The 26,108-nt window shown below is 46.2% G+C and overlaps 1 protein-coding gene across 5 annotated transcripts in view; it reads right to left on the bottom strand.

The window, feature by feature from the left end:
- The window catches only part of LOC147733979 (adenosine deaminase 2-like), a 496,154-nt gene that overhangs the window by 147,692 nt on the left and 322,354 nt on the right, over positions 1–26,108 (bottom strand). For all 5 annotated transcript variants that reach the window (XM_086952891.1, XM_086952892.1, XM_086952890.1 and 2 more), the window contains 2 exons: positions 18,894–19,104; positions 5,643–5,770 (listed from right to left, as the gene is read on the bottom strand). In XM_086952891.1, the coding sequence (XP_086809017.1) occupies positions 5,643–5,770; positions 18,894–19,104 (339 nt within the window). The remainder of the gene's footprint in view (positions 1–5,642; positions 5,771–18,893; positions 19,105–26,108) is intronic.

Below are 26,108 nucleotides of genomic sequence, written 5' to 3'. Positions count from 1 at the left end.
AAGATAAACGTAAGGGGTTGTAAATATTATAGCACTTGGCAACCTCTGAAAGATTATCTGGCGGTGCCAAGTTGCCCAAAATTGTTGTGATCACTCCGACATACAGGTTAGTCTGTGGACTATTTTTTAAGGGGGAAATTAAAATTAAGTAGTAAAAGATGATGTGGTAGAGGGTGTAAATGAAGACTGTGTAATATGTTAATAGCCTAAACACACCCTCGAGAATATCTGAGATGGTGAGGGGATAATATAGGTTTATGAGGTTATGGAGATGAAGTGTATTATTGTAATTTTGATAACAGGGCTTCAGCCTAATCTAACTGCAACCAAAATATAGTCGGAGAAACAAAACAAATAATATAACACAAATCCCTTTCAAAGCAACCAAATAATCAGAAACCAATTTAGTGTCAAAACAAATTATTAGAAACTAGCAGCCCGTCCCGACGTTGTCCAGGTAGGCTTTGCGAGGTGAAAGGTACTCACCAGCATTACTCACCCCGGACACGGGCAGCTCCTTCCTCTCTCTTACCAATTACCCCTTTTTGCCCACTTCCCCTCACCTGGCCTTCTGTTCTGAGAGCCTCAGCTTCACCTGTCCCGGCCATCCACCTGCGCACCTAGTTCCCCCCCCCAAATCTCCTGAGCCCAGTCACCTCATCCTCACACTATCACTCGAGTACACTCACCTCAGACTTCCCTCATCTCAGCCCACTCCCATGTGTACCCCATCACCTCCTCAGCCTATTACATTAAATCACTTCACCTTTTAATCTCTACACCCTCCCAACCCGTCAGTTACACTTTACACCTCAGTCAGACCCCTCACCTCATCCCACCCATGTCCTTGCTTTCACTTTCACTTCTTCAACCTACCAAAAGCGTACCTTTCCTCACCCTACCAGGAACTCCCTTACCTCTCTTCAGTCTCCTTCACCCCTCCGTTCACTCCGTACCCTCTCACCATGATAGCCCGCGTCATCCTCGGGGGCCGTCTCAGCCCCACGGCCCCACTGTCGCCACCGCTCTCTTTACCATGATGGTGGCGGACATTGCACTGAACTGGGTGTCGGTTCCGCACTCCTCCCCGCTCTCCTGGTGCACGCCGAACGCCGCGTTACTTTTCCTGCCCACGGCTCCACTTTCGCCGCCACTCTCTTCACCATGATAGTGGCGCACATTGCACTGAACCGGGTGTCGGTTCCGCGCTCCTCCCCGCGCCACGCCTACATGCCATCGCGTTGTATGCGCACATGACGCCGAACGCCGCGTTATGCGCCCATGAAGCCGAACGCGGCGTTCATATCACTTTTCCCCTAACGTTATTTCCCCCCCCCTAATGTATATGGTGTGGTGCTGTATAGCCTATATCCATCTCCTGGACCTCCCCTTTCCAACGCTGTATTGGGTGTTGTGATTGGTGGTGTACTTTTCGAGTTTACCCGCCTCAAAGGTTCCCAAATCTCGCTTTATAATAGTAGTATAGATATAGATAGTGAAAGCAAACAATTGTGTAATGATAGTGCAGCTAAGTTTAATGTTGAATTGCAGTGGTGTATATGTGCTTTAATGTTTATGTTGTTCCTGTTTTGTGAATTTGTGATGTATGTTTTGTGTAATGTTTAGCAATTGTAATGAAATCCTTGAATGTGTAAAAGGTAGTGCTGTGTGTGTTTGCACTCCAGTATTGTGAAAGGCTGTCCTTTACAAATGTTTTGGTTTTAAAAATTAGTGGTCCTTTATTAGTCCCCTACTTCTTTAGCTACTATGTAGATGTCTGATTTGCACAGCGGAGTTAATGCTTCTTAAATGTGTGAACAGTTGAGTGGATAAAGGCAAGCGAAGTGTGTGATTGACAAAGCTTAGTTAATTAGTATAAAGCAGCCCTGAATGTGGCACTTTAATTACCCTTACTGAAATGGCAATTTTGGTTACAGTTGGCCCCCTATTAGCGAAGTAGTACAAAGTGTAAAAGTGCCTTAGGGTTATGTCAGGTATTGCTTTTGTGTTTGCCCTCAGGTGAAAGTGAAATTTGAAGATGTAACTGAATGGTACTTTAAAAGGGCAATAGTGTCGCTGAAAGTTATCCAATTATGGCGAGAAAAGAGTGCGGTTGCTGCAAGTGGTGTTAATTAGCCTACAGCACAGTGTGTGTGAAGTTATGTCAGGTATTGCTTTTATGTTTGCCCCCAGGTCAAAGTTAAATTTGCAGATGTAACTGAATGGTACTTTAAGAGGCCAATAGTGTCGCTGAGAGTTATCCAATTATGGCTTGAAAAGAGTGCGGTTGCTGAAAGTGGCGTTAATGAGCCTACAGCACAGTGTGTGTGAAAGTATAAATAGAGTGAATAAATGAGTGATGTGGTTTGTTGTGTGAGCCCCGTGTGAATGTTTTATGTAGTCCAAAGGCTGTAAGTCCGTTTTGTATTGCGCAGCAATAGTATAGAGTGGCACTTGGAGCAAGCCTTTGTTTGTACTGTTGAAGTAATGTAATGTTTTAAACTCCATTTTGTATTGGGATGCAATTTTCGATAGTGGCACTGTGAGAAAGCCTTTGTTTGTAATTGTGAATGAATGTCGGCACTCAGTAATTGTGGTGTTGTTCTTGAAGTGTTGTCAATGCAAATGCGAGTAGAGAGTGGCAGTTCGACGAAGCCTTTCTTTGTAATTGTGAATTAAAGGCCGTCGTCTTTGGTTTTTTTTTATGTTCTCGAAGTGGTGTGAATGATAATGTGAGAAGATAGTGGCCCTGCAGGCAAGCCTTTCTTTGCAATTCCTAAGTAATGTGTCGCTCTCAGGTAGAGAGTGGCACTGCTTCAAATTATGGCAATGCGACTGTTCGTAGCGTTGAAGCTTGTGTGTGTCGTTTCCCTTGGCTAGCCCGGCCCTATTACGAAGGTGCTCGTTAGAGAAATCCGTGAAGGGTTTGCATAGTTCTTTTTGTAAGTACAGTGTGAAAAGTGTAAAATGTAGCGTGATTGGTTCTTTTGCAAGCCGCGCCCCTTTTTTAACATTGAGCACAGCGAGAAGGAACGCGTAGTGAAGAGGTGTTCCACGCCCCTTATGACAGCGTGCGTGTGCCCCGCCTCTTTTACTTCTTGCCGCGCTCCTTTGATGATGGCATTCAGGGACCCGGTGATAATGCGGCTTTAATGTATCGGCGATTGAAATCCCTGGGCATGTAAGTGCAATGCCATTATTTGTATTTGTGGCGCCCTGCAACCGGCGAGTGCTTTTGCAAATGTTTGTGTGCGTGAAGGCGGAGAGGCTTAAACTTGCAGCCCTCTTTCAGTTATACCCGGCCCTTCTGACAGCGTGCGTGTGCGGCGCCTCTTGTACTTCTTGCCGCGCCCCTTTGTTTATGGCATTCACTGGCCCTCTCATAACGCGCCATGAATGTATCGGCGAGTTAAGTCACTGGCCGTGTAAGCCACATGTCATTTGTTGTGTTATTGATAAACCGCTGCTTTTGCAATCTTTGTGCCTCAATTTGGAGTGCTTTTGTGTGTGCTTGAATCTGCAGCCCATGAGTTTGTGCCGCCCACAAGTTTACTTTGACACGCCCATGCTACTCCCTAACAGCAGAACAACACCCACAGGGAACTACTTTACCCCTAATGTTGTTTGCACTTTGTAATGTATATGGTGTCCATATGTATAGCCTATGACCATCTCCTGGAACTCCCCTTTCCAACGCCTTATTGGGTGTCGTGATTGGTGGTGTACTTCTGGAGTTTACCCGCCTCAAAGGTTCACAGTTCTCTCTTTATAATAGTAGTATAGATATAGATATAGATATAGATACATTATTTTTTCATAAATAATAGAAAACAAACCAAAGAATAATGTAAAAAATATTCATATTAATTTCATTTAAAAAGTAAACATTTTGTGGACTTCACAGCAAATCCCGGGTTTAGTAACATAATTTAAAGTACAAGAGGCGGTAAGAGGTCAAAATACTGCAGGGAACGGGTTAGGTAGAGAAATGAGGGCATGGAAAGTGACATACACCAAAAAAATGTGGTAAAAAAGAGTAGCATTGGGGAAGAGGAAAATCAATTTAAAAAGGACAAAAAGGTGAAACATAATAGAAAGAGGAAGCTGAAGCCCCCGGCATTTATTACCCCGTCAGTAATTTAAAATGTCCTCTATGTCATCCTATGACATAGAGGAAAGGGCTAGCATTATGGGGAAAAGGATCTGTGCAAACCTTGAGGAAAAACCAAATAGGGTACAAATTTTCAAGGTTAATTACACCTTTTTACACCTAATTTACACATTAAATAATACACAAAGGACACATGTGATAAAGAAATTCTATGAATTGATTTTCATAACCCAATTCATTGTACTTATATTGAAAATATTAAATACACGGTTTTGGTGAAATGTATTTGTGTTTTGTGAAGACATACAACCACGTGAAACAGTCCAATCTCAAAAACGTATTACTCAAAAAGGATAATTTTGAAACTTATGGCGAATGGTACAGGGAGCGAAAAAGTGAACAACAGGAGTGATTTTGAGTGGTGGCCCCCTTTCCCCTAGCAGGACACCTGTTCATCAATAATAGAAATGATTTATTAACTACCTCTAACAAGACACCTGCAAACCATTAATTCAACTGATCTATTAATTTAGGGCATGTAGAAGTAGGAAAGGAAAAGAGAAATGGAAGTTATAGGACTGGTGCTACCATAACTATCAACCATTTATATTCATTAGGTCTTGAACTTTTTTCTCTAATAATATTTTCAATGTATTAATTCCCTTACAACTGCATATTTACCTTTTTTGCTATTCTGAATGCGAACTTTGTCTGAAACAAAACGACCATTATGTTGTTTTGAGTGTGAACCTTGAGCTGTAGACTCAGCTCCTAAACCTTATCCCCCTTTCCAGTCCTTATCTTGCACCCAGGACAAAGTTGCTCTGCTGCGAGACTTCCCAGTATACACTAGCAACCCATTACCTATAAATTGCACATGGATAGATTCCTACTTATCTGTATACTATAAATCCAAATATTGCCTGCCTGCCTCCTTTTGTGGCTAGTATATCATAGAGGTACTGTAACTGTACAGTCCTTCTCCTTCCTGGATGGTACAAAGTTTCAACCTTGGAGCTCACGTTGTCTCCCTTGAAAAGGCTGTAGGCAAGTCTCTGTGGGCTTTGAAGGTTTGAATCTTTTTCCTGCAGGTTTCATACACATGTGTAGTGCTTGATTTGTAAAGGAATGAGTGCTGGTAGCCAAAGCTTTGCTCAGAAGCCCACATTGGGCACTATTAAATGTCAGGGTGGTCTTGAAACCACGTCGTGTCTCTTTGATACACTTCGAGACACCCACTGTTCCATTATCTCAGACTTGCAGGTTACTACTTTCTCCCTTTCTGTTTTTCCGTCTTTCTCTTTCTTTTTTCTCTATTGTATGGTTTCTCCTCTTTTGCTCTCAGTGATTGTCAGATGAAGAAAAATAAGTGCTAGTCCCCAAAAATGACTGCTGCTGGGCCCCACCGGCTCAAAATAAGAACTGCAAATACACAGCAAATACATATATTCATTTAGCCAACTTAACCAACTTAAATGTTGGGATAGAAATACAAAACAAAAGCTGCTTGTGTTGCTACGGGGCTTCCTACCTGTGCACTGTGTAAATAATTCTGACTCCCACGAAGTCTGGGTGCTCACTGACAAACTGCTCGGCCACATCTTTGTATGCTTGAAGGACCCACGCCCTGTCATGAACTGTCCCGTCCAGTTCGTAGACCTGCAATATTAACAGCAAATTGGGTGGTAAAAACTTAGCCTGCAAGACATTTTTCAAAAATATGAATTCTCCTTGTTAATAGGATGTGTTCTGTGTTGTGCAGAGTCCTGGTATGTCTTCTGGTGAAGGAGCAAATCTTCAAGAGTGCAGCGATAGTAGAAAGGCTGCAGATCTGGCAAAATTATTTTTTCCATACTATCCTTAAGGCAGAGGAAATTCTGCTGGGGATTCTCCACCGTGGCGACTCCTCCAACTGAGGATTTAACCCTTTTGCTAAAAATCACAGGAATTTCCATTACCACTTAATACTAAATAAGGCCCAGAATGTTATCACTTTATTAAGTCTTCACATGGAAGCCAGGGAAAGGAAAACATAATAACTTTATGAACTGTACACACGAGTAACATAAGAATTGGTACATGTAAGTAACATGAGGGAATTATCACATAGAAGGTGGTAATTAAATTACAGTGTCGTTCAACTGGAGGAGCTCAGAACTTTAACAGATTTTAAACATTCACGGGAAATGCCTGAGGACAAAGAAAGGAGATTCCTCAAATCCTGCTCCAGAGATTAATAGAGGTAGCACATGCCAGGCTGTCAGCAATTAACTGTTTAGTTCCTTCTTATTATTAAGCACACAGTGTGTTTCATGACCCCTTGCCATCCTGGTCAGGAACTCCAGATGGTGGGGTCCCTCTAGGCTGATCCTTTTTCTTTATTTGGCTAAAGTGTGTAGCACAACTGTTACAGCCTCAAAAGTTAAAGTACAACCCTATAAAAATGACACACAAGAGTATGTCCGGCTAACCAACAATTTTAAAACTATTCAGTCTCTACAAGAACTCCTATTTAAGGACTAAATATTGGAAGCACCACTTGCTAAAAGTTTGTTTATTGCCATCTTTGAAGAATACTCGACTAGGATCCAAGTACCTAAGACACAAAATAGTACCCTATGCACCTGCTGAGGTTTAAGCTCAGACCTAGGAGTGGTAGGGTCCTTTTAGCGGCAGGTCCTGTTTTATGGAATGCTCTTCCGCTGCAACTCAGAGTATCACCGTCCTTTGCCAGCTTCAAAGCAGCTTTGACACCCTATCTCATTTAGACTCCACTTCAAAATCAATAGACTTATCAAGGAGAGAGAATACCATAAACATGCCGACATTCATTCAGTCATTTCAATCAATATTATTTGACAAAGACTAAGACTAAGTAGAATATTACTTCTATGTGTATAATACTATACCCTCAACTTTACGTCATATTTTGTACAGAAACGGAGAGATCAGATTGTGGCAGAGCTCCAAGAAGTAAACCTCAACTGCTCCTTAATACCTCTTGTTTCAAAAAAAGATCCACTATCAAGACATCCTTCTCCAGAAACACGCTTAAGATATAGAATGTTCTTCCCTGTGGCTTAAGACTTCTACCTTCTTAGGCTAATTTACTATAAAATGGCTAATTGTGAATGTCCTATGAATGTCCTATGCTTCAACTCATATTTTCCACACCTCAATTGCAAGAATATATACCTTCATCCCTTGTACATTCTATTCGCTTACAAATTATGATGTGTTTCAACCACTCACAACTAATTTATGGTTCACTATAATCGTAATCTTGGCTACTTGTTGAATGCATATCTAAATCAGCCACTTTTTATATCCTGCTGTAGTCCATTAAAGCAAAATTTATTCCTGCTAGTATCATTGATATATTTATATTGTTGTAGTAACTATCAGCCGATCGGCACCTTAAAGCACGCTGACACTCTAACTGGTTTGTAGCACTATATCAAGAACTATAAATAAATAAATAAATAAATAGAACCTACAGTGTTGTGGAATGCAGTGAAATGGGCTGATCAGGCAGGCCAGACAGTATTTATCTGGCGTCAATATGTGGTTTGCTACAAGGAATTTAGAAAGTATTACACTTGCATATTTTTTTGTGTAACAAAGCCCAGAGAAAGTGCATTTTTACACCATTTTTACACATGCTAAGTTTCTCACTGTATGGGAATACATTATACATTTATTAAATATCTTTGGTGCTTCTTAGAATTACTGAAAGGTGGTGCTCTGGAACGTTTTCCTTCCTTCATTTCAACCTTACCTCTGCTCAAGGACTCCCCCACAACACATCACACACAGCTTCCGAGAACATAACCAACAGAGTAGAGTTCCATCTCTAGGAATATTCAAGTGCTTCACTTTCCTGTTCACAAATACAAACAAACTGCTGGTCTGAATCAACTTCATTAGGGGTTTTAGCTGCATTTTGTAGTGCCTCATCTATCCCCATAATTTTCAAGCACTCAATTTATGTCTACGTAACTTAATCAAGTGTATAAAAGATTTCTATTGCAGACCACTAAATGTATGGGTGAGAAACCAGAATCACATGACAAGTAGCCATCTATGTGCCAAAAACATTGAGGTGAAGTCACTTGGTCACCACTGTCGAGACTGGTGCAGGCAGGCAGGGTTCTGCACCAAAATTCCACAGCAGTCTTCAGAGTCTGTAGAGTGGTGTGGCTTACTGGTTAGAGGCGGCAGAGGTCGACCCGGGACCAGGGTTCGATTCCCGACGCGGCAGGGTCTTGGGCCATGGTCAGCGGACTCGATAATTCTCGCCTCGGTGCCTACTCCAACCATGGGTCCCACTCAGCAACTCTGGGCAATAGCTTGCTTAATCTCTACTAACGGCCCCATCAGCGCCGGGGATACTTGTCTTCACCTTGGAGATGCCCAGGAGGGACCATTTCACAGGAAAAGCCAGGATGGGTTCCCCAGCGGTATACAGCGCCGGGACGCCCCTTTGCTGGGGCAGCTGTGCGCTTTACAAGTATACGACATTTAACATTCTCGTTGCATCGCTGCTCTTCTTTGTCCTCTTCTGGATCTGTCTAATCTGAATTCCTGGCATCAAGGGTGCCTTCTAAATACTCAATTCAGGGGCGTTAAGGGGAGTGACAGGTAGTAACCAATGGGATACTTACCTCTAGGGTAAAGGTCCAACAATAAATATCTGCTATTGTGTAAAATTAAAAAACGAACAAAATACAAGTTCACTGGAAGGGAAGTAAGAACACTCAAACAAGTTATAATCATAAAAAGATAGTTCCTTTTTAGGTCTCGCTGAGCCAGCGCATGCTCTGAACTGCGAGACATTTAGTAAGTGGGTTTTGAAAGTGCTTACCCACAGGCTTTTGCTGGCCTCACACTTGCAGTTACACGCGCGTACGCAGCCGCCATCTCTCTTTCCTTCGTCACAGGTCATTAAGTGCATCGCGATCACTTTCCCCCGGCCAATGCTTGTTGTAGTTTGTTCTTGGGCTTTCTTGCATTGTCTTAAATTAGTGATATTTGTATTGCGTATATTCTGCCATTTGAACTTGCGTTGTGTTACATTAGTGATAGCTGTATTGCGTATATTCTGCCATTCGAATTTCGCGGCCACGTAATTTTCACGGCCGCACGGCCAATGCTTGTTGTAGTTTGTTCTTTGTCTTGCGTATATTCTGCCATTTGAATGGTCTTGTAGAACTTTGGCCGTCCAAATAACTTTCCAGGTTTTGAGAATTCGTATCATAAAGCAGAGTCTAAATCGTCACGTGATGGATGATGTGTTGCATACATTGTGCTCTCTTCCAGTTTTCGGTTAGGAGGTTGTGCCTTATTAATTGAGCTGTGGGTACAATATTTTGGCATCTGAGGGTAGATGCCTTTGCCAATTGCTTATACACCTTTGGAGCACATTATTTTCCACGTGTTATTCCCCAACTGTGTCAGAGGAAGGGAGGTAATTTTCCTTGCTCGCATTAGTTCTTTAGCACCCTGTCTACGCCATTATTACACTTGTTGTGCCACCCACTCTCTTCCAGCCTCTCTCCTCCTCCTCTTATCTCCTCAAATGTCTCAACATTCGGCTCTACAGCTAGATCTGCTGTCTCTTCCTAAGGCTATCTGCCCCATGTCCCTTCCTTTCTTCTCTCTCCCTCTGTCTGGCCACCTCTACCTCCCTCTCTATGATCCGCGACGCTCGTTATCTCCGTCTCTTCTTCCCACATCTTTCTAATCTACCGCTCCACTGTCCACCTGTCTCTTCTCTCCCCATGCTCTCCCTCACCACCTTAATTCGTCTCATTCGTCTCCCTCTCCTCCTCGGTCTCGCCCCGCCCTCTACCCGTCTCTCTTAATTTACTACGGTTCACTTATCTGCAGGGCCCTGGAGTGGCAGGCGTTGGAGGCTGCGCCCATCCCATGGCAGCTCACAGGCCCTCCTTGGCTGCGAGTCCCTGATAGGGAGGGCTCTGCAGAAGGTCGCTCACGCAGATAGTGTGACAGGGCACAGCCTTGGACGTCGCAGCACTGCTGCCCTTCACGCCTGGTTCCAACCTCTGAACGGTGCAATGTGTGCGCTCTGCCACTCCCTGAACTGCTGCCCTCCCCCACACCCATGAACTGAACCACCCCGCGGCACTAGCTTTTTTATGTTTGTTTCTGTTGCCCTCCATGTCTCTTGCCTTACTTCTGCCTTCCTTCCAGGTGCCAGCCAGTACACTGCTAACCTTGGTGCTAGGTCACGCTCTGCACTGCCGCCCTTCAAGCCCTGTGCCACTCACTCTGTGCGCCGATGACACCACAGCCTGCCCCACCCTCGGAACTGGGCGCTGCGACCATCTGTAGTTTGCACAACGCACGTCACAGCTTCTATCCCCGATGCTTTCTAGGCCATATTCAATGCTGCTGCACTTTTCATCCTGTAGGGGCTTAAAGAATTAGTTCCAGGCCCCAAGGTTTTGCTCAGAAGGCCACTGTCAACTTTATAGAAGGTCGCGTTGCCAAATACCAACGCTGCGTACTGTAATACCTCCATGCTCTCTGTCCACATCCTGTGTCATTCTCCACACTGTTACTGTGCATGCCTAAGCCCTAGTCTGCGGCACTCCTCAGTGGAACCCATTTTGTGACTGCTTCTGTCCATTTGCATGCACTGCACTTCATGCTCTGTACTACCCTCCCCAATGTTGTACTCTGTGCCATTCTGTGCGCCATTGTCCTCTAGGACCCGTGCCACTCTCTACAGCACCACTGCTCTGTGTCACTCTTACTACTGCCCTCCACTCCAATGTGCAATCCTGTCCTACTGATGGCACTGTTTAAGATTGACAACCCCCTGCCTAATATACTCTGTAGAAACCACTCGTCAATTGCTATGTGGAACTGTAGATACTTCTCACAAAAGACTAAACAAATTAGATAAAAAAATGATCTCCAAGATGAACCTACCTGTATACATGCATGTAATTAGCACACACCTATCTCCACAGCAACAAAGGGATAAACTGCAAATGCTACTTACCAGTATGCATCTGTTCTTGGCATGTAGGGCTGCTGACATTCATATCTGTGCATAGATCGCCGCCTAGTGTTGGGTCCGGATGATTGCACATTGTTGTCCTGGAAGAGTCTTCGAAGTATCACGAGATAGGTGGCTCCTCCCCTGGACTACAGTGCGCATGGGCATCGCCTCCATCCCCAGATTGTTTTTAGCCATTGGCAGAGATGGAGTGAACTATGTGAGTGATGACCATGCTATGAGCATATATATATATGAATACTGCAGCTGCTACAGGCGCCGGGGAGGAGGGCGGGCGATATGAATGTCAGCAGCCCTACATGCCAAGAACAGATGCATACTGGTAAGTAGCATTTGCAGTTCGAGGCATGTGGGCTGCTGAATTCATATCTGTGCATAGAATACATAGCAGTCCTCCTATTATTGGCGGCCGCCCGTGCCAGCTGCAGCAGTTTGAAAAAGTGTTTTGAGAACAGCCTGACCAACAGCTGCCTGCTGTTTAGAGTGCACGTCTACACAGTAATGTTTAGTAAAAGTATGTGTGGTAGACCATGTGGCTGCTCTACAAATATCCTCTAAGGGAATGTTCCCCAGGAAAGCCATAGAGGCCCCCAACTTTCTGGTGGAGTGGGCTCTTGGTGGAATTGTGAGAGTGCGTTTAGCCTTAGCGTAACAGATCTGAATACATTTCACTATCCACCTAGCGATACCAGCTTTTGAAATAGCGTTACCTTTGTGGTGTGAGGCAAATGCAACGAAAAGTTGCTTGGTCTTTCGAAAATCCTTTGTCCTGTCAATGTAGTACATTAAGGCTCTTTTAACGTCAAGGGTGTGGAGCATCCGCTCCGCCAGCGACTCAGGGTTTTGAAAAAAACACTGGCAACTCAATTGTCTGGTTCATGTGGAATTGAGATACAACCTTGGGTAGAAATTTAGGGTTAGTGCGGAGCACCACCCTGTTAGCATGTACTTGGAAAAATGGTTCTTGGATGGTGAGTGCCTGTAACTCACTAACCCTCCGTAGCGATGTAATTGCTACTAAGAAAGCCACCTTCCAAGTCAGAAACTGAAGCTCACAAGAGTGCAGTGGCTCAAAAGGAGGACCCATCAGCCTTGTAAGAACCACATTGAGGTTCCATTCTGGGGCTGGTGGTGTCCGTGGTGGAATGACCCTTTTGAGTCCTTCCAGAAATGTCTTGATAGCAGGAACCTTGAAAAGTGATAGGTGTTGCCTATTCTGGAGGTATGCGGCCATAGCAGACAGGTGAATGCGGATGGAAGAATACGCCAAATTGCATTGGTACAGATGGAACAGGTAACAAATGATGTTCTGAATGGAAGCATCCAGCGGGTCAATGTCGTGGTTTACACAGTAAACGACAAACCGCTTCCATTTAGCCGCATAACATGCTCTAGTAGTGGGCTTCCTTGCCTCCCGAATGATGTCAATGCAATCGGGGGGAAGATTGAGGTAGCCAAACTCTAGGACTTCAGGAGCCAGATCGCCAGGTTGAGCTGTTGCGGATCTGGGTGCTGAATGTCGCCATGGCTCTGCGTCAGAAGGCTGGGTGTGAGACGAAGCCTTTGATGCGGTACCACGGAAAGTTCCAGAAACGTGGTGTACCATGGTTGGCGAGCCCACGTTGGAGCAACCAGGATGAGAGTCATCGAGAGCTGCCTGAGCTTGCGTGCCACCAGCGGTATCAGAGGTGCTGGGGGAAAAGCGTACGCAAATCTGCCTGACCAGTTCATCCACATCGCATTGCCCTGCGATTCCGGGTGTGGGAACCTGGCGGCGAAGCTTTGGCATTTTGCGTTCTCCCTTGTGGCGAACAGGTCTATCTCTGGATGACCCCACCTTCGGAAGTACAGTTGGAGTACTGATGGATGTATCTCCCACTCGTGCATTTGGTGGCTGTGCCTGCTGAGCAGGTCCGCCATCTGATTGTCCTTGCCTGGGAGATGCTCCGCCATGAGGAATATGTTCCTCTGAATGGCCCACTTCCACATGCTCTGAGCCAGATGAGACAGCTGCGGAGAGTGTGTGCCTCCCTGTTTCTGAATGTAGTACATGGCCGTCATGTTGTCCGTCCGGATCAACACGACCTTGTTGCACAGATGTACTTTGAATGCCTTTAAGGCCATGAAGATCGCCATCAGTTCTAGTACATTGATGTGCATCTTCCTTTGCTGTAGTGTCCATAGCCCCTGCACTGTGTAGTGGAGTACATGCGCTCCCCATCCCTGGAGAGAAGCGTCCGTCGTCAGGATAATCTGTGGCACAGGCTCTTGGAACGGTCGGCCCTTGCAAAGGTTTTGTGGATTCCACCAATGCAGAGAGTTGTATGCTCGACCGCTCACCAACACTAGGTTTGTTAGTTGCCCGTGAGCCTGAGTCCACTGACGTGCTAGGCACTCCTAAAGCGGACGCATATGTAACCTCGCGTGCGGGACTATGGAGATGCAGGAGGCCATCATGCCTATCAACTGCATGAACACCTTCGCTGGAAGCGAATGCTGAGGTCTGAATCGTTGGATCAGCGTCTGGATACTGGCGATTCTTACTGAATTTGGCTGCGCAGTGGCTGCCAGAGTGTCTATTGTCGCGCCCAGATACTGCCGTATATGGGCGGGTTGGAGATGGGATTTTGGGTAATTCAGCGAGAATCCCAGATCGTGCAGGAGATGAATGGTGCGGGACACGTGGTCGGCGCACTGCTGTTCTGACTTTGCCTGAATGAGCCAGTCGTCCAGATAAGGATAGACGTGGATGTTCTGGCGTCTTAGATGTGCCGCCACAGTCGCCAGGCACTTTGTAAAAACTCTTGGCGCTGTGGTGACCCCGAAAGGCAGAACCCTGAACTGGTAGTGCTGGTCTTGAATTGTGAATCTGAGGTACTTCCTGTGTGAAGGATGCAGGGGAATGTGAAAGTATGCATCCTTGAGATCTAGCATAGCCAGGAAGTCCCCCTGCCGAAGCAGAGGGAGAACCTGCTGCAACGTGAGCATATGGAAGTGTTCTGACAGAATGTACCAGTTGAGGGGCCTGAGGTCCAGGATGGGCCTGAGGGATCCGTCCTTTTTGGGGATTAGAAAGTACAGAGAGTAAACTCCTGTTCCCCTTTCTTGCAGTGGAACGAGCTCTATTGCTCCTTTTTGCAGCATGACTTGGACTTCTTGCTGCAACAAGTGCAAGTGCTCGCCGGACATAGGACGGTTTCTTGGAGGTATGTTTGGAGGAGTGGAAGTGAGTTCCAGACAGTAACCGAACTGGATAAGAGATTTGACCCACCTGTCCGTGGTGATGGATTTCCACGCGGGCAGGAACTGCTGGAGTCTCCCCCCGACCGGTGTTGTGTGGTCGGGGGGCAGTGACAAGGTGTCACTGTTTGTTGGTGGTGGAGGACCTGGAGCTGTTGTTTCCACGTCCTCTGCCTTTGACGTTGTTGCCCCTGTAGCCACCTCTACCCTTGTTGGTGTATGAGGTTTGGGTGTTGCTTTTAAAGTACTGCGTGGATTGTGATGCCTGACCCCTTGAGGTGCCTCTGTTATTGGAGCGGCGAAAGGAACCACCTCAAAATTGCTGGGATTGGAGGGCCCCCATAGACTTAGCAGTGTCCGTGTCTTTCTTCATTTTTTCAAGGGTCGCATCCACTTCAGGGCCAAACAGGTGGTCTGGATTAACTGTTTGATTTAAGATGGTTGTCTGTATGTCTGGTTTAAACCCTGATATTCTAAGCCATGCATGTCTACGCAGTAACACACTAGTGTTGATAGCCCTGGAGGCGGTATCAGCCACGTCCAGTGCACACTTAATGGAAGCGTTGGTGATTAGCTTCCCCTCCTGAATTAACATTTCAGCACCCTCTTTGTACTGATCAGGTAAGTGCTGCAGAAGTGTTTCTAGGGTGTCATAGTGCGCCCTATCGTAGCGTGCAAGTAGGGCCTGCGTGTTTGAAATGCGCCAAATATTAGCTGCCTGTGCAGCAATACGTTTTCCTGAGGCTTCAAAGATCTTCGATTCTTTATCTGGGGGAGGAGCATCACCCGTGGTTTGCGAGTTTGCCCGCTTGCGTGCGTTGGATACAACCAAAGAGTCCAGTGGCAAGTGTCCCTTGATGTACGTTGGATCAGTGGGCGCTGCCTTGTATTTTTTGTCAATACGAGGATTGATGACTCGCGCCCGAGTGGGATCCTTGAAAACCTCAGGCGCGTGCTTCAGCACCCCCTTGAGCATAGGCAATGTCTTGACAGTCTTTTCAGCCACCGAGAAGGTGTCAAACAGAAAATCGACATCCACTGGGTCCGCATGGAGGTCGACATCATGGTTAGCCGCAGCTCTCTCAATCAGAGCGTTGAAGGCTGCTGAGTCCTCTGTTGGAGAAGTTTTTGCTGCAAAAAGTTGTGGTTCATGACCTGTCTGAGGGTCCTCAGGGTCGCCTCCAGCAGACCAAGGTTCATGGACCTCCTCCGGATCCGAGTACGCTGGATAATTGTACTCGTCCTCCTCATCTCCGTCGCCTTCCCCAGCGATAGAGTGAGCTGGTGAGAGTTCTAAATTTTGTGGAGATGCAGGCTCCACAGGGGCAGAAGTACCCGCAGAGTCCAACTTCCTTTTGAGTGGAATACGAAAATGTTCCAACACTGGCTCCAGGGTGATCTTCCTTTTAAGGAGAGAGAGTTTGCCTGTGTTGGCGTCGATGATAACCTCTCGACGCTCCTCGTCCGCGAGTGGCTGGAGCCGAGGCTGCGACACCACCAATGATGCTTTCGGCGCCGACACCAGCTTCAAGGGCGCCCCGGCCCCGTGTTTTGGAGCGAAAGCCTTCGGCGTCGTCTTCGGCGGCAGCGTGAAATGGATTGGCGTCTGCGCCTTTGCCGGTTTCTGTGGAGGCTTCGGCACCACATCCTTCGGTCCGGGAGCCAATGCGTCCTTCCGAATACGTTGAAGGGACTCCGTGACCTTCTTGGTCAAGGACAGTGAGGGCTGGGCCGGCTCGAGCGATTTCCCCGAGTCTGGAGTCGGGTCGGCGATCAAAGGCACGGTCTTCGGAGCCGACACATCACCACCCTTGGCCTTGTCGACCGGAATCGGCGCAGCCAGAGCTTCGGGGTCGTCTTGACGATTCTTCGAGGCTCTTTTCGGGTCGTCGACCTTCTTCGGCGCCGACGCGGCCGCGTCGGTCGTCTTCGCCTTCGGCTTCGACACCGGGGTCTTCGGGTCGGCCATCTTGGCGCGGCTCTTGATGTCGGCGGCCATTTTGGACGTCTTAGGCGCTGAGGCCTTTGGAGCCTTTAGTTTCACCAGTGCGACTTTCACTTTCGGTTTCGACACCGCTGGTGTGGACCCTGATGGCTTCACTTTCGGTTTCTGTACCGGGAGTGGCGCATCACCAATGTCCGTGGCTGGGCCCGGAGGCGGGGCCGTGGGACGAGTAGTAAGGTCTTGGGTAAGGCCCGAAGGCGATCCCTCGACCTGGGCCGTATAATGGGGATTGACCCCTGAGTCAGTCTGAGGATGCTCCTCCTCTGAGCTATCCTCCACGGTGGCAATGGCCCCGTCGTCGTCCCCTACCTCTCCGACGACTTCCTCAAACTCCTCGTCCCCCGCGTCGTAGTTTTCATCCTCCGACGCCGGGCTGGAGTCCGAAACTTGTAGGACGGTGTCGTCATAAACGTCTTCCTCAAAGATGTTGTCCGGCGGGGGCGCCGATAACTGGGCCTGGAGTCTAGCGGCCCTACGAAGCTTGAGAGTCTTCTTGCACCGGAACTTGGAGCAGGCCATACACCTGGCCTCATCGTGGTCCGGCGACAAACATTTGTTGCACACTGGGTGCACGTCGAGGTGTGAATACTTTGAGGTGCACACCGGGCACCTCTTAAACGGAGTTCGTTCCATGTTGAGTAGTCTGGAGCGTCGTGTAGGCCCGTCCGCGCCGACAGCACGCGGAAGGGCAGCAAGTGTTCGGAGCCGATGAATAAACAAAACCCGAACGATGGACAATACCGACGCAAATCCTAAAGACCTTTTGGTCTCAAGTTAGGAAAGTTAAACAACTATCGATTCCGACAGAGGGAACCGAAACACATCCGAACCCAATGGCGGAAAAAAACAATCTGGGGATGGAGGCGATGCCCATGCGCACTGTAGTCCAGGGGAGGAGCCACCTATCTCGTGATACTTCGAAGACTCTTCCAGGACAACAATGTGCAATCATCCGGACCCAACACTAGGCGGCGATCTATGCACAGATATGAATTCAGCAGCCCACATGCCTCGAACATGACCATATCCTTATCTTATCAGATACCAAATCCTGGCAGTCCTGTACCTCAGTCTCAGTTGAAGGGGGCAACAGAGGGTGATGTTCAGGATGTTGTCAAAGATATCAACTTTACCTGTTGGGGCCTCTGCCGATTCAACCTAATATTTGAATGTAATGAAGAACTACTGGACCCTGCTGTGGACGTTACAGAGAGGTCTATCCATGTCAGGTTTATTTAGAAAACCTCAAACAGACGCGAGTCAATCCTAATGAGCGAAACATCTTCATCCCCTTCCAATTGTGAACCATCCTGCACTGCACCCTGCTCTGTGGTATATTAAAACAAGCATTGGCGTAGCCAATAGGTCTCGCCTTTGGGACCTTATAAGTGTTTAGCCATGCAACAGTTAATGTTGTTGCAGTATGGCTATTGTGCTGCATACCTAAATACTTATAGGGTCCCAAAGGCGAGACCTATTGGCTATGCCAATGCTTGTTATAACTTTAACTTGTCTGATTTTTTTTTAACTTCACTTTTAGTGAAATTGTTAAAAGTTGGGAAAAAGAACCCTATTGAGTTGAACGAAAAATAGCAAAAAAAGTGACTGGTCACTGAAGGGAAAAATGCTCTTTGTGAAAAGACAAAGATACTCACTGGGCAGCTCTGACAAAAAAAAGCCCCATAAAATGTTAGCAAACATTTAGGCATCATCTTGCAACAGCAAATACAAAATGGAATATATACAGCAACCACTTTCTTGCTTGGCTAATGCCCGTTTCTTCCGTGCCCTGTGATGCGTTAGTATGTGGGAGAGCTGTCATTTTCCTTCCACAAACACACTACGGGGTGGGGCCAGATAAGGGAAATGTAACCTAGCGGCCAGAGCTGCCACCTTTAGAACTGAAGAACCAACTTTATGACCCAACTTCGACTCAACCTCCTGTGATCCTAGGCAAATTACTTTATCACCATATGCCAAAAAAGAAAACATCTGACCATGTGTAATGTAATCTGGTGATCATGTGAAGCGCTTTAATGTCCTTAAACTGAGTTTGCGCTACATAAAACTACCAAACAACCAAAATAAGGTCTGGTTTCATCCAGGATGGTGTGTGCTCTTTCATAGATGCCAACGCACTGCAAATCAGCATACGTTTTACATGAAAGCCGTCCCATGATATGCCATTGCGCGGAACTTGCCTGTCTGCCAGCAGTGATGGGTAAGGTTTTTTGTCCGGGTAATTTTTTTAACTGACAGTATGAAACAGCAAAATGAGTATGGAGGGCCAAAGTATTTTTAGAGCCCTTCCGATCTAACAAAGACCTTAACTAAGTGACTATTCACAGTGACACGTCTGAATCTTTAGAAAATCCAATGAAACACTCATAAATGTGAAATATCCACTGGTACAAGGTAAAACAACTTGCAAGATTTCTTAAATGGGCCTATACTGACAGCAAACAAACCAACATGGAAACTGACTATACCTGTGGCAGTAATGCCCGCAGTTCGATGTACTGGATATTGTCATCATAAAGCTCCTTTAAACCTTCATAAAAGTACTTCTTGAAGACCGGGGCGTAGGAGACGAGGCTGATAGTAGCAAGGAAGGCACCCTCAAACCTTCTCCAGATAGAGCTCTGGGTTGGATAGGCCTCCTCAGGATTCTCAGTCACCAGGGACATGTTCCTCACCAAACTGAGGAAAAACAACAGGATGAGAGCAGTCAGTAGGAGAAGGAGATTGTACATAGACAAACAGCAACAACAATTTCTAAATGTGCTTCATCAGAAATACTGAAACAGATTGCAGATAAGGAAATGTTCAGCTGTCTGCTCTATCCATAGTTTGGTCTACTCTACAGTACACAAGCAATTCTTTACCTCCAGCTTTAGCCTTCCTTCGTCATGCTACTGTGTTCTGTGCCACTTGAGTGCTTGTTTTTTCTAGCCATATTATTACTACCCTGAAATAACAGACTTTCAATTTGGGACGCACAGGATTTAGAGAAGTAAAGGCATACCCCCTGTATGTTTAATTTATCACTAGGAGTGGGTCCACCCCTGTCCCCTTGACTGTGTACATTACTTACGATCATACGCCTAACACCAAGCTTAATGTTTTCTGCAGCCTGGGATATGGGGTGGCCAATGGCCTCAACTCTTCCAAAACTTTCTTATCACCTTAGCACCCCCAGGAAGGCTCCAAAGCAAATTACTTTCCCATAAAAGAGATCCTAAAATAGTTGTAACTTATTTGTCCGTGTCCTTGTTGCATTCTACAGTGGCTTATTTAGTGGTATGTAGTGTTTTAGAAAGACTACTAACAAACTACTGGCAATATCAAATGAAAGTGGGTGCATTCAGAGAGAATGTTTTACAAATAAGTGTACCATGAATTCTGAAAAGGCTTCTTTGCATTTCATTGATCTAAATGGTAGTATCTTATTGGTTTTTTGATATTGTTAAAATAGAACACGCTTGCAGGCTACCAAGAACTAGATCTATCCACCAGCACTTTAGCTGCATCTTTCAAACTCATCGTATCTGCCTCAACCACCTTATCCATCTGTAATTAGGAGGGCATTCAATGGGTTTTACAGCCTGTAGGAAGCTGGCTTTTTATATACTGGACCAAAACGAGGTACACTGTATAAAGCCCTTGTTGGCTTACAGAGGCAAAAATTATAACACTAAATGCTCTCTTCTGTGGTAGTATGGGGGAGCAGTAGTTTAGGCTCATCAGAGGGTGGTGCCTAGCATTTATTGTACTCACAGAGGCATTGAATCAGTCGTTTATTTATGTACATTTTGATACAAAGAACTTAGTTATCAACTAAGTACTTTTTTTAAATACTGATTTTTACAGTTAAGTAAAAAGTTCACTTAAATGCATCTTTACGCAGCAATGCTTCCCTGGTGACTGAGAATCCCAAGGAGGCCTATGCAACCCAGAGCTCTGTCTGGAGAAGGTTTGAGGGTGCCTTCCTTGCTGAATCCGCCTTAATCACTGCAAGCGAAGAGCTTAGGAAAGCCTTGGATGGTGATGGGAAGGCCGCCTTGATATTATTAGATCTATCGGCGGCCTTTGACACCGTCAACCACAAATTACTAATTAGGAGACTGTCCGAGCTGGGTGTCCACGAATCCGCCACGACTCTACTGTCGTCATACCTCCCTGACAGAGCCTTCAGAGTCGAGTTAGACGGAACAAGCTCACAATCTTTCGATCTGCATTGTGGAGTGCCGCAGGGCTCATCTTTGAGCCCTACACTCTTCAATGTCTACGTAGCCCCATTGGTCGCACTGATCAGACAATTCGGGTTTTCAGTAATCAGCTATGCAGATGACACACAAGTGGTAGTGTCATTACCAACAACGAAGACGAGGTGGCTGAACATTTTAACATCTGTTTGTCCCACGTCAACAACTGGATGCTATTCAACTGGTTTAAATTAAACTGTAGCAAAACTGAAGTCCTACTGCTGGGCGCCAACCCATTAAGCTGGTCTCCAAAATGGTGGCCCACTGAGCTGGGCGAATGCCCCACACCAGTATCCAAGGTCAAAAACCTAGGGGTGATTTCGACAACCAGATTAACTGCCTCACGGCCAGCTTCTGGGCCATATTAAAATTGATTAGGAAGATTCGATCTTTTATTTCCCCTGACACCCTGAAAACCGTGGTAACTGCCCATGCCATTTCCAGGCTAGACTATAGTGATGCACTGTATCTAGGGATCCAATCACAGTACCTGAGTAAGCTCCAACGTCTACAGAATGCAGCTGCCAGACTGATCATGAACATTCCCAAGCACGAACCAGTGTCCTAGCGGCTGGCAGCGCTCCGCTGGTTGCTGGTCAGAAAAGAATCATTTTTAAGTCACTTTGCATCACGTTCAAGACACTTCAGGGAAGTGGTCCCTCTTACCTGACTTCTAGGATAAAGTACTATGTGCCGTCCAGGAACCTTAGATCTGTGCAACTGAAACTGCTTCAAGTCCCCAGGTTCAAGCAGGCTCGTTTGGGAGGTAGAAGTTTCCTGCTAAGATCTGCTAAACTCTGGAATCTCGTGCCTCTCTCAATTAAGAACAGTCCTAATCTCACTTTATTCAGGAAAGTATTAAAGACCTGGCTATTCCGAACAGACCTCTAATGCCTTCCCGCACTCGTTCTAGTCTCGACCCTTAGTCCTCAGCTCCAAGATGCTTCCGGGCATTGGCTGCGCTTTATAAATTTAAAATCAATCAATCAATCAATCTATGAGAGAAAAGGCATATGTTGCATAGTTAATTAAGGTTGGTTTCTGGGGGTCTCCTTTGGGACTTGGGGTCATTGGGGGACAAGGTCCACAGTACCACCAGCAGTTACTGGTTACCTGCCCTGGTGCGTCTGGGACCAGAGGTGCTGGTCTGGTCGGTAGCTTTGCGTGCTACGCCGATGGAAAGAAGGAGGCCACCTAGAAAAGGGCACTAGAGGGGGACAAGGGGACAAGTCCAGGAGCTCCCAACGGGGGGCTCAGGTCACAAGGGCGCAAAGCCAGTTCCTCGGTAACCGCGCTGGGGCGCTCTGTGCAGAGTGGAAAGGTCGGCTAGGCTCTGTGCATCCTAGGGACTTGTGGTTGTCGGTTTCGCTAGTTGAAGGTGCAAAAATGAGGATTGGTGGGCCATTCTGGTAGTGGGTTTCTGCAGTGCTTACGTCCCTTAATGGCTGCTCACTCTAGGTATTGTTAAAGACCGGACAGGGCTAAAACAGGCCTCTGCTCTGCAAGCGGCCCGGTATCCCGGGTATTGGTCCTGTGTGGCTCCGGTTGGTTCTGGTAATCTCACACTAGATGGGGGAACAGATTTGATCTCCAGGAGCACAGGAACCTCTTACTGGGGGGCGGGAGGGGCTTCTGCATCATGCTGGCTGGGTAGCAGCAACTTGGTGAACCAGACTTTGCTTTTCAGTACCTGTGCACTGCAAGGGAGTAGCTCCTCTACTCCGAGGGGGATTGCTGGCAGTTTGCGAAGGGCTGTGCATCTACCAGGGTTTTGGTAGTTGCTAAGCTGCGGGACAAGTCACTCGGTCACGACTGTCGAGACTGATGCAGGCAAGCAGGGTTTTGCGCAAAAGGCCACATCAGTCTTCAGTTCTCGTTTATTTATTTATTTATAAAGCCTTGCCGCTCTTCTTTGTCCTGTTCGGGATCTGTCTAATCTGAATTCCTGGCATCAATGGTGCCTTCTAAATACCTTCTAAATACTTAATTTAGAAGCGTAAAGGGGTGTGACCGGTAGTAGCGATTGGGCTACTTCCCTCTAGCGTGCCTATACCCTCTATAGGACCAATTCATGTGCCCATGTTGTGTCTTCACTTTTCTCTGCACCATGGCATGCAGCCTGAAATGGCAGTGTGCTTGATCGTGCTGAGGGGTCCCTTAGGGTGTCACAAAATTTGTTACAGTCCTTAGGGACTCTCTTTAGCCTTTTGCCATAGGCACCAGGGGTACTATTTACTTGGGACTCACAGGGGGTGCTAAAGGTATTGAGGGACCAATTGTACAGTTTTAGGGAAAGAGACCTGGCACTGGGGACCTAGACAGCAGGAACCCAGTGCAAGTCTGTCAAAATTGCATCAGATACCGGGCAAAAAGTGGGGGGGACCACGTAAAAAAGGGGCACTTTCCTACACAGCCTTATTGTGGAAAGAAGATATAACAAGATGATATTGCATTCTGAAAAAATCAAAAGTGGACCAAACTGACCGTAACAATTGCAGACCTATTTCCAATATCCCTACCCTCAGCTCCAAGATGCTTCCGGGCATTCGCTGCGCTTTATAAATTTAAAATCAATCAATCAATCAATCAATCTATGAGAGAAAAGGCATATGTTGCATAGTTAATTAAGGTTGGTTTCTGGGGGTCTCCTTTGGGACTTGGGGTCATTGGGTGACAAGGTCCACAGTACCACCAGCAGTTACTGGTTACCTGCCCTGGTGCGTCTGGGACCAGAGGTGCTGGTCTGGTCGGTAGCTTTGCGTGCTACGCCGATGGAAAGAAGGAGGCCACCTAGAAAAGGGCACTAGAGGGGGACATGGGGACAAGTCCAGGAGCTCCCAACGGGGGGCTCAGGTCACAAGGGCGCAAAGCCAGTTCCTCAGTAACCGGGCTGGGGCGCTCTGTGCAGAGTGGAAAGGTCGGCTAGGCTCTGTGCATCCTAGGGACTTGTGGTTGTCGGTTTCGCTAGTTGAAGGTGCAAAAATGAGGATTGGTGGGCCATTCTGGTAGTGGGTTTCTGCAGTGCTTACGTCCCTTAATGGCTGCTCACTCTAGGTATTGTTAAAGACCGGACAGGGCTAAAACAGGCCTCTGCTTCTGCAAGCGGCCCGGTATCCCGGGTATTGGTCCTGTGTGGCTCCGGTTGATTCTGGTAATCTCACACTCGATGGGGGAACAGATTTGATCTCCAGGAGCACAGGAACTGACTGTAACAATTGCAGACCTATTTCCAATATCCCTACCCTGGCAAACCACCTGGAAAAATATGTTAACATTCAACTTTGCAAACATATCGATCATTTTCATCTATTAGAAAAATTTAATCTGGGTTAAGCACTGAATCTGCTATGACACACATTGTAGATGATGCATTAAAAATGCTGGACCAGAACCAAGCCTGTCTTAGTTCTCTTTGACCTATCATTGACATTTGATATGGTTAGGCACGCAAATCTACTAGACCTTCTGGAACACCTTATGGGCCTTACAGGTCTAGTCCTTAAATGGTTCTCCTCCTACTTCCTTAAAAGATCTCAAAGAGTCACGCTTAATCTCCATCTCATCCACGCCGTTCACACTTGGGATCCAACAGGGATCATCTCTTTTGCCCTCCCTCTTCAACCTATTGAAGGAGCACCTAACAGATATTCAGAGCTCATCTAACATGCAATACCACATGTACGCTGACGATACACAGCTATACCTAAAAGTTCCTCCCCTGATGACATCAGCTCTCTCAACACAACACTAATGGAAATTCAAAACTGGCTATCAACTAATCACCTAAAACTAAATACTCAAAAAAATTCCTTCTAATCGCCCCACCCAACCACGCACTGATAATGGAAGAATGGCTGGAACAGCTTACAGCCCACAAATCATTGACTCTGCAAAGTCACTGGACATTACTCTTGATAAGAGCCTCAACATGCAGGAGCACATCAGTGTCTCCACCAACGATTTCAAACATGCTGTACAAATCTTGGGGACTACCAGGGTGGATTATGGTAGAACAACCCTATCTGGACTGCCCAGATCAAAATTTGCTCCTTTGAGGGCCTCGCTCAACTCTGCCACTAGACTCATCACTGGCTCTAAAAGATACAAGCACGTCATTGCGGATCTCAAATCACTCAACTGCGTCCCTTATGAAGCAAGAATTCAGCAAAAAGTTGCCTGCATGACACATAAAGCCCTCCACCACAATACCCCTAATGATTTCATCCAGAAACTCGGACTCTCAAGCGGCTCCAGAACAACCAGAAGCTCCAACACCTTTCTCCAAAACCCTCAGAGATTCCACAAGACGAAAAGCTACAACCATGCCTTCTCTGGGAATGCCTGAACTTATTACTTCATAAAATCAAAACAAATTCCTCGGTCATATCATTTAAGAAAGAAGTAAAAGAATTCCTTATGAACAAATTTCTTCCCTAGATCACGACTCTTATCTCCCCAGTCGCTCACATGATTAATTATCTATCTAACGCGCTCTTCCGTGAAACACCAACTTTAACCCCCTGCTTCTCAACACTGTCTGGAACCTGCACTGGCCTGAACGACGACTATATGTTATTAACAAAGGCTTTATGTTGTCAGTGAATTTGCATTAAATGTGATATTACTGCTTTTGCTACTTTGCAAGCTGTAATGCTGTAAAGCACTCTGATACCAGCAAGGGTCATGTTCGCGCTGTGAAACACTATTAAAATAAAATAAAGTGTGGATAGTGTAGAGGCAAATAGAGAACGAGATAAGGGATTTCAAGGCCTGAAAATGATCAAGTAACCCCGAGATAGGATCATATTCCATGCCGCAAGCTAACAGGCAGTTCACAGTGTGATAAAGATTGCCAAGAACGCTTATGTCTTCATGGAAGTGAGGGAATTGCCATCAATAGAAGTGAAATCGTGATATACTTAGCATGGCTCAGGGAACCACAAGTGTCACATATGTAGCCCGGCCTCATCACACATGTAGCACGGTCAGTGAAAAATCTACTAGTACTAGACAGAGATAAGGCTTTCTAAAGGAGACAGGCAAACATGATTTTTTCCACAGTAAACAATGACAACATTTTTGACAATTTTTATTTGATTTTGGCCTTTTTAAAAAAATGTACTTGGATAGTTTCTTCCCTGTTCAAGTCTTCTAGTATTAAGCCAGCTGACCTTTTCTTAGGCCGGTTGATCCTAATATCTCAAATGTCTATATTCGCTCTGCACTATAACAGGGCATCTCCACTGTCTCATTCAGAGCCAGTTCCACATTGGCAACATCATTCCAGGTGCCACTAGCAAGAGGGGAAGTGGAGTCCAGGTCATTGTAAGCATTTGATGTGACCCAATGTTTGGAGAGACAAAATGCTATTCTGACGCAGGAGTTAAACATCCTTCCACCAATAGCATTCTCATTCACAGTGTAGAGATTAGCAAAATC

Source organism: Lissotriton vulgaris, chromosome 1_2 (genome assembly GCF_964263255.1).
Source record: "Lissotriton vulgaris chromosome 1_2, aLisVul1.2, whole genome shotgun sequence".
Classification (NCBI taxonomy): domain Eukaryota; kingdom Metazoa; phylum Chordata; class Amphibia; order Caudata; family Salamandridae; genus Lissotriton; species Lissotriton vulgaris.
Note: the sequence above shows the minus strand (reverse complement) of the source record. Positions and strands in the feature narration are given on the sequence as shown.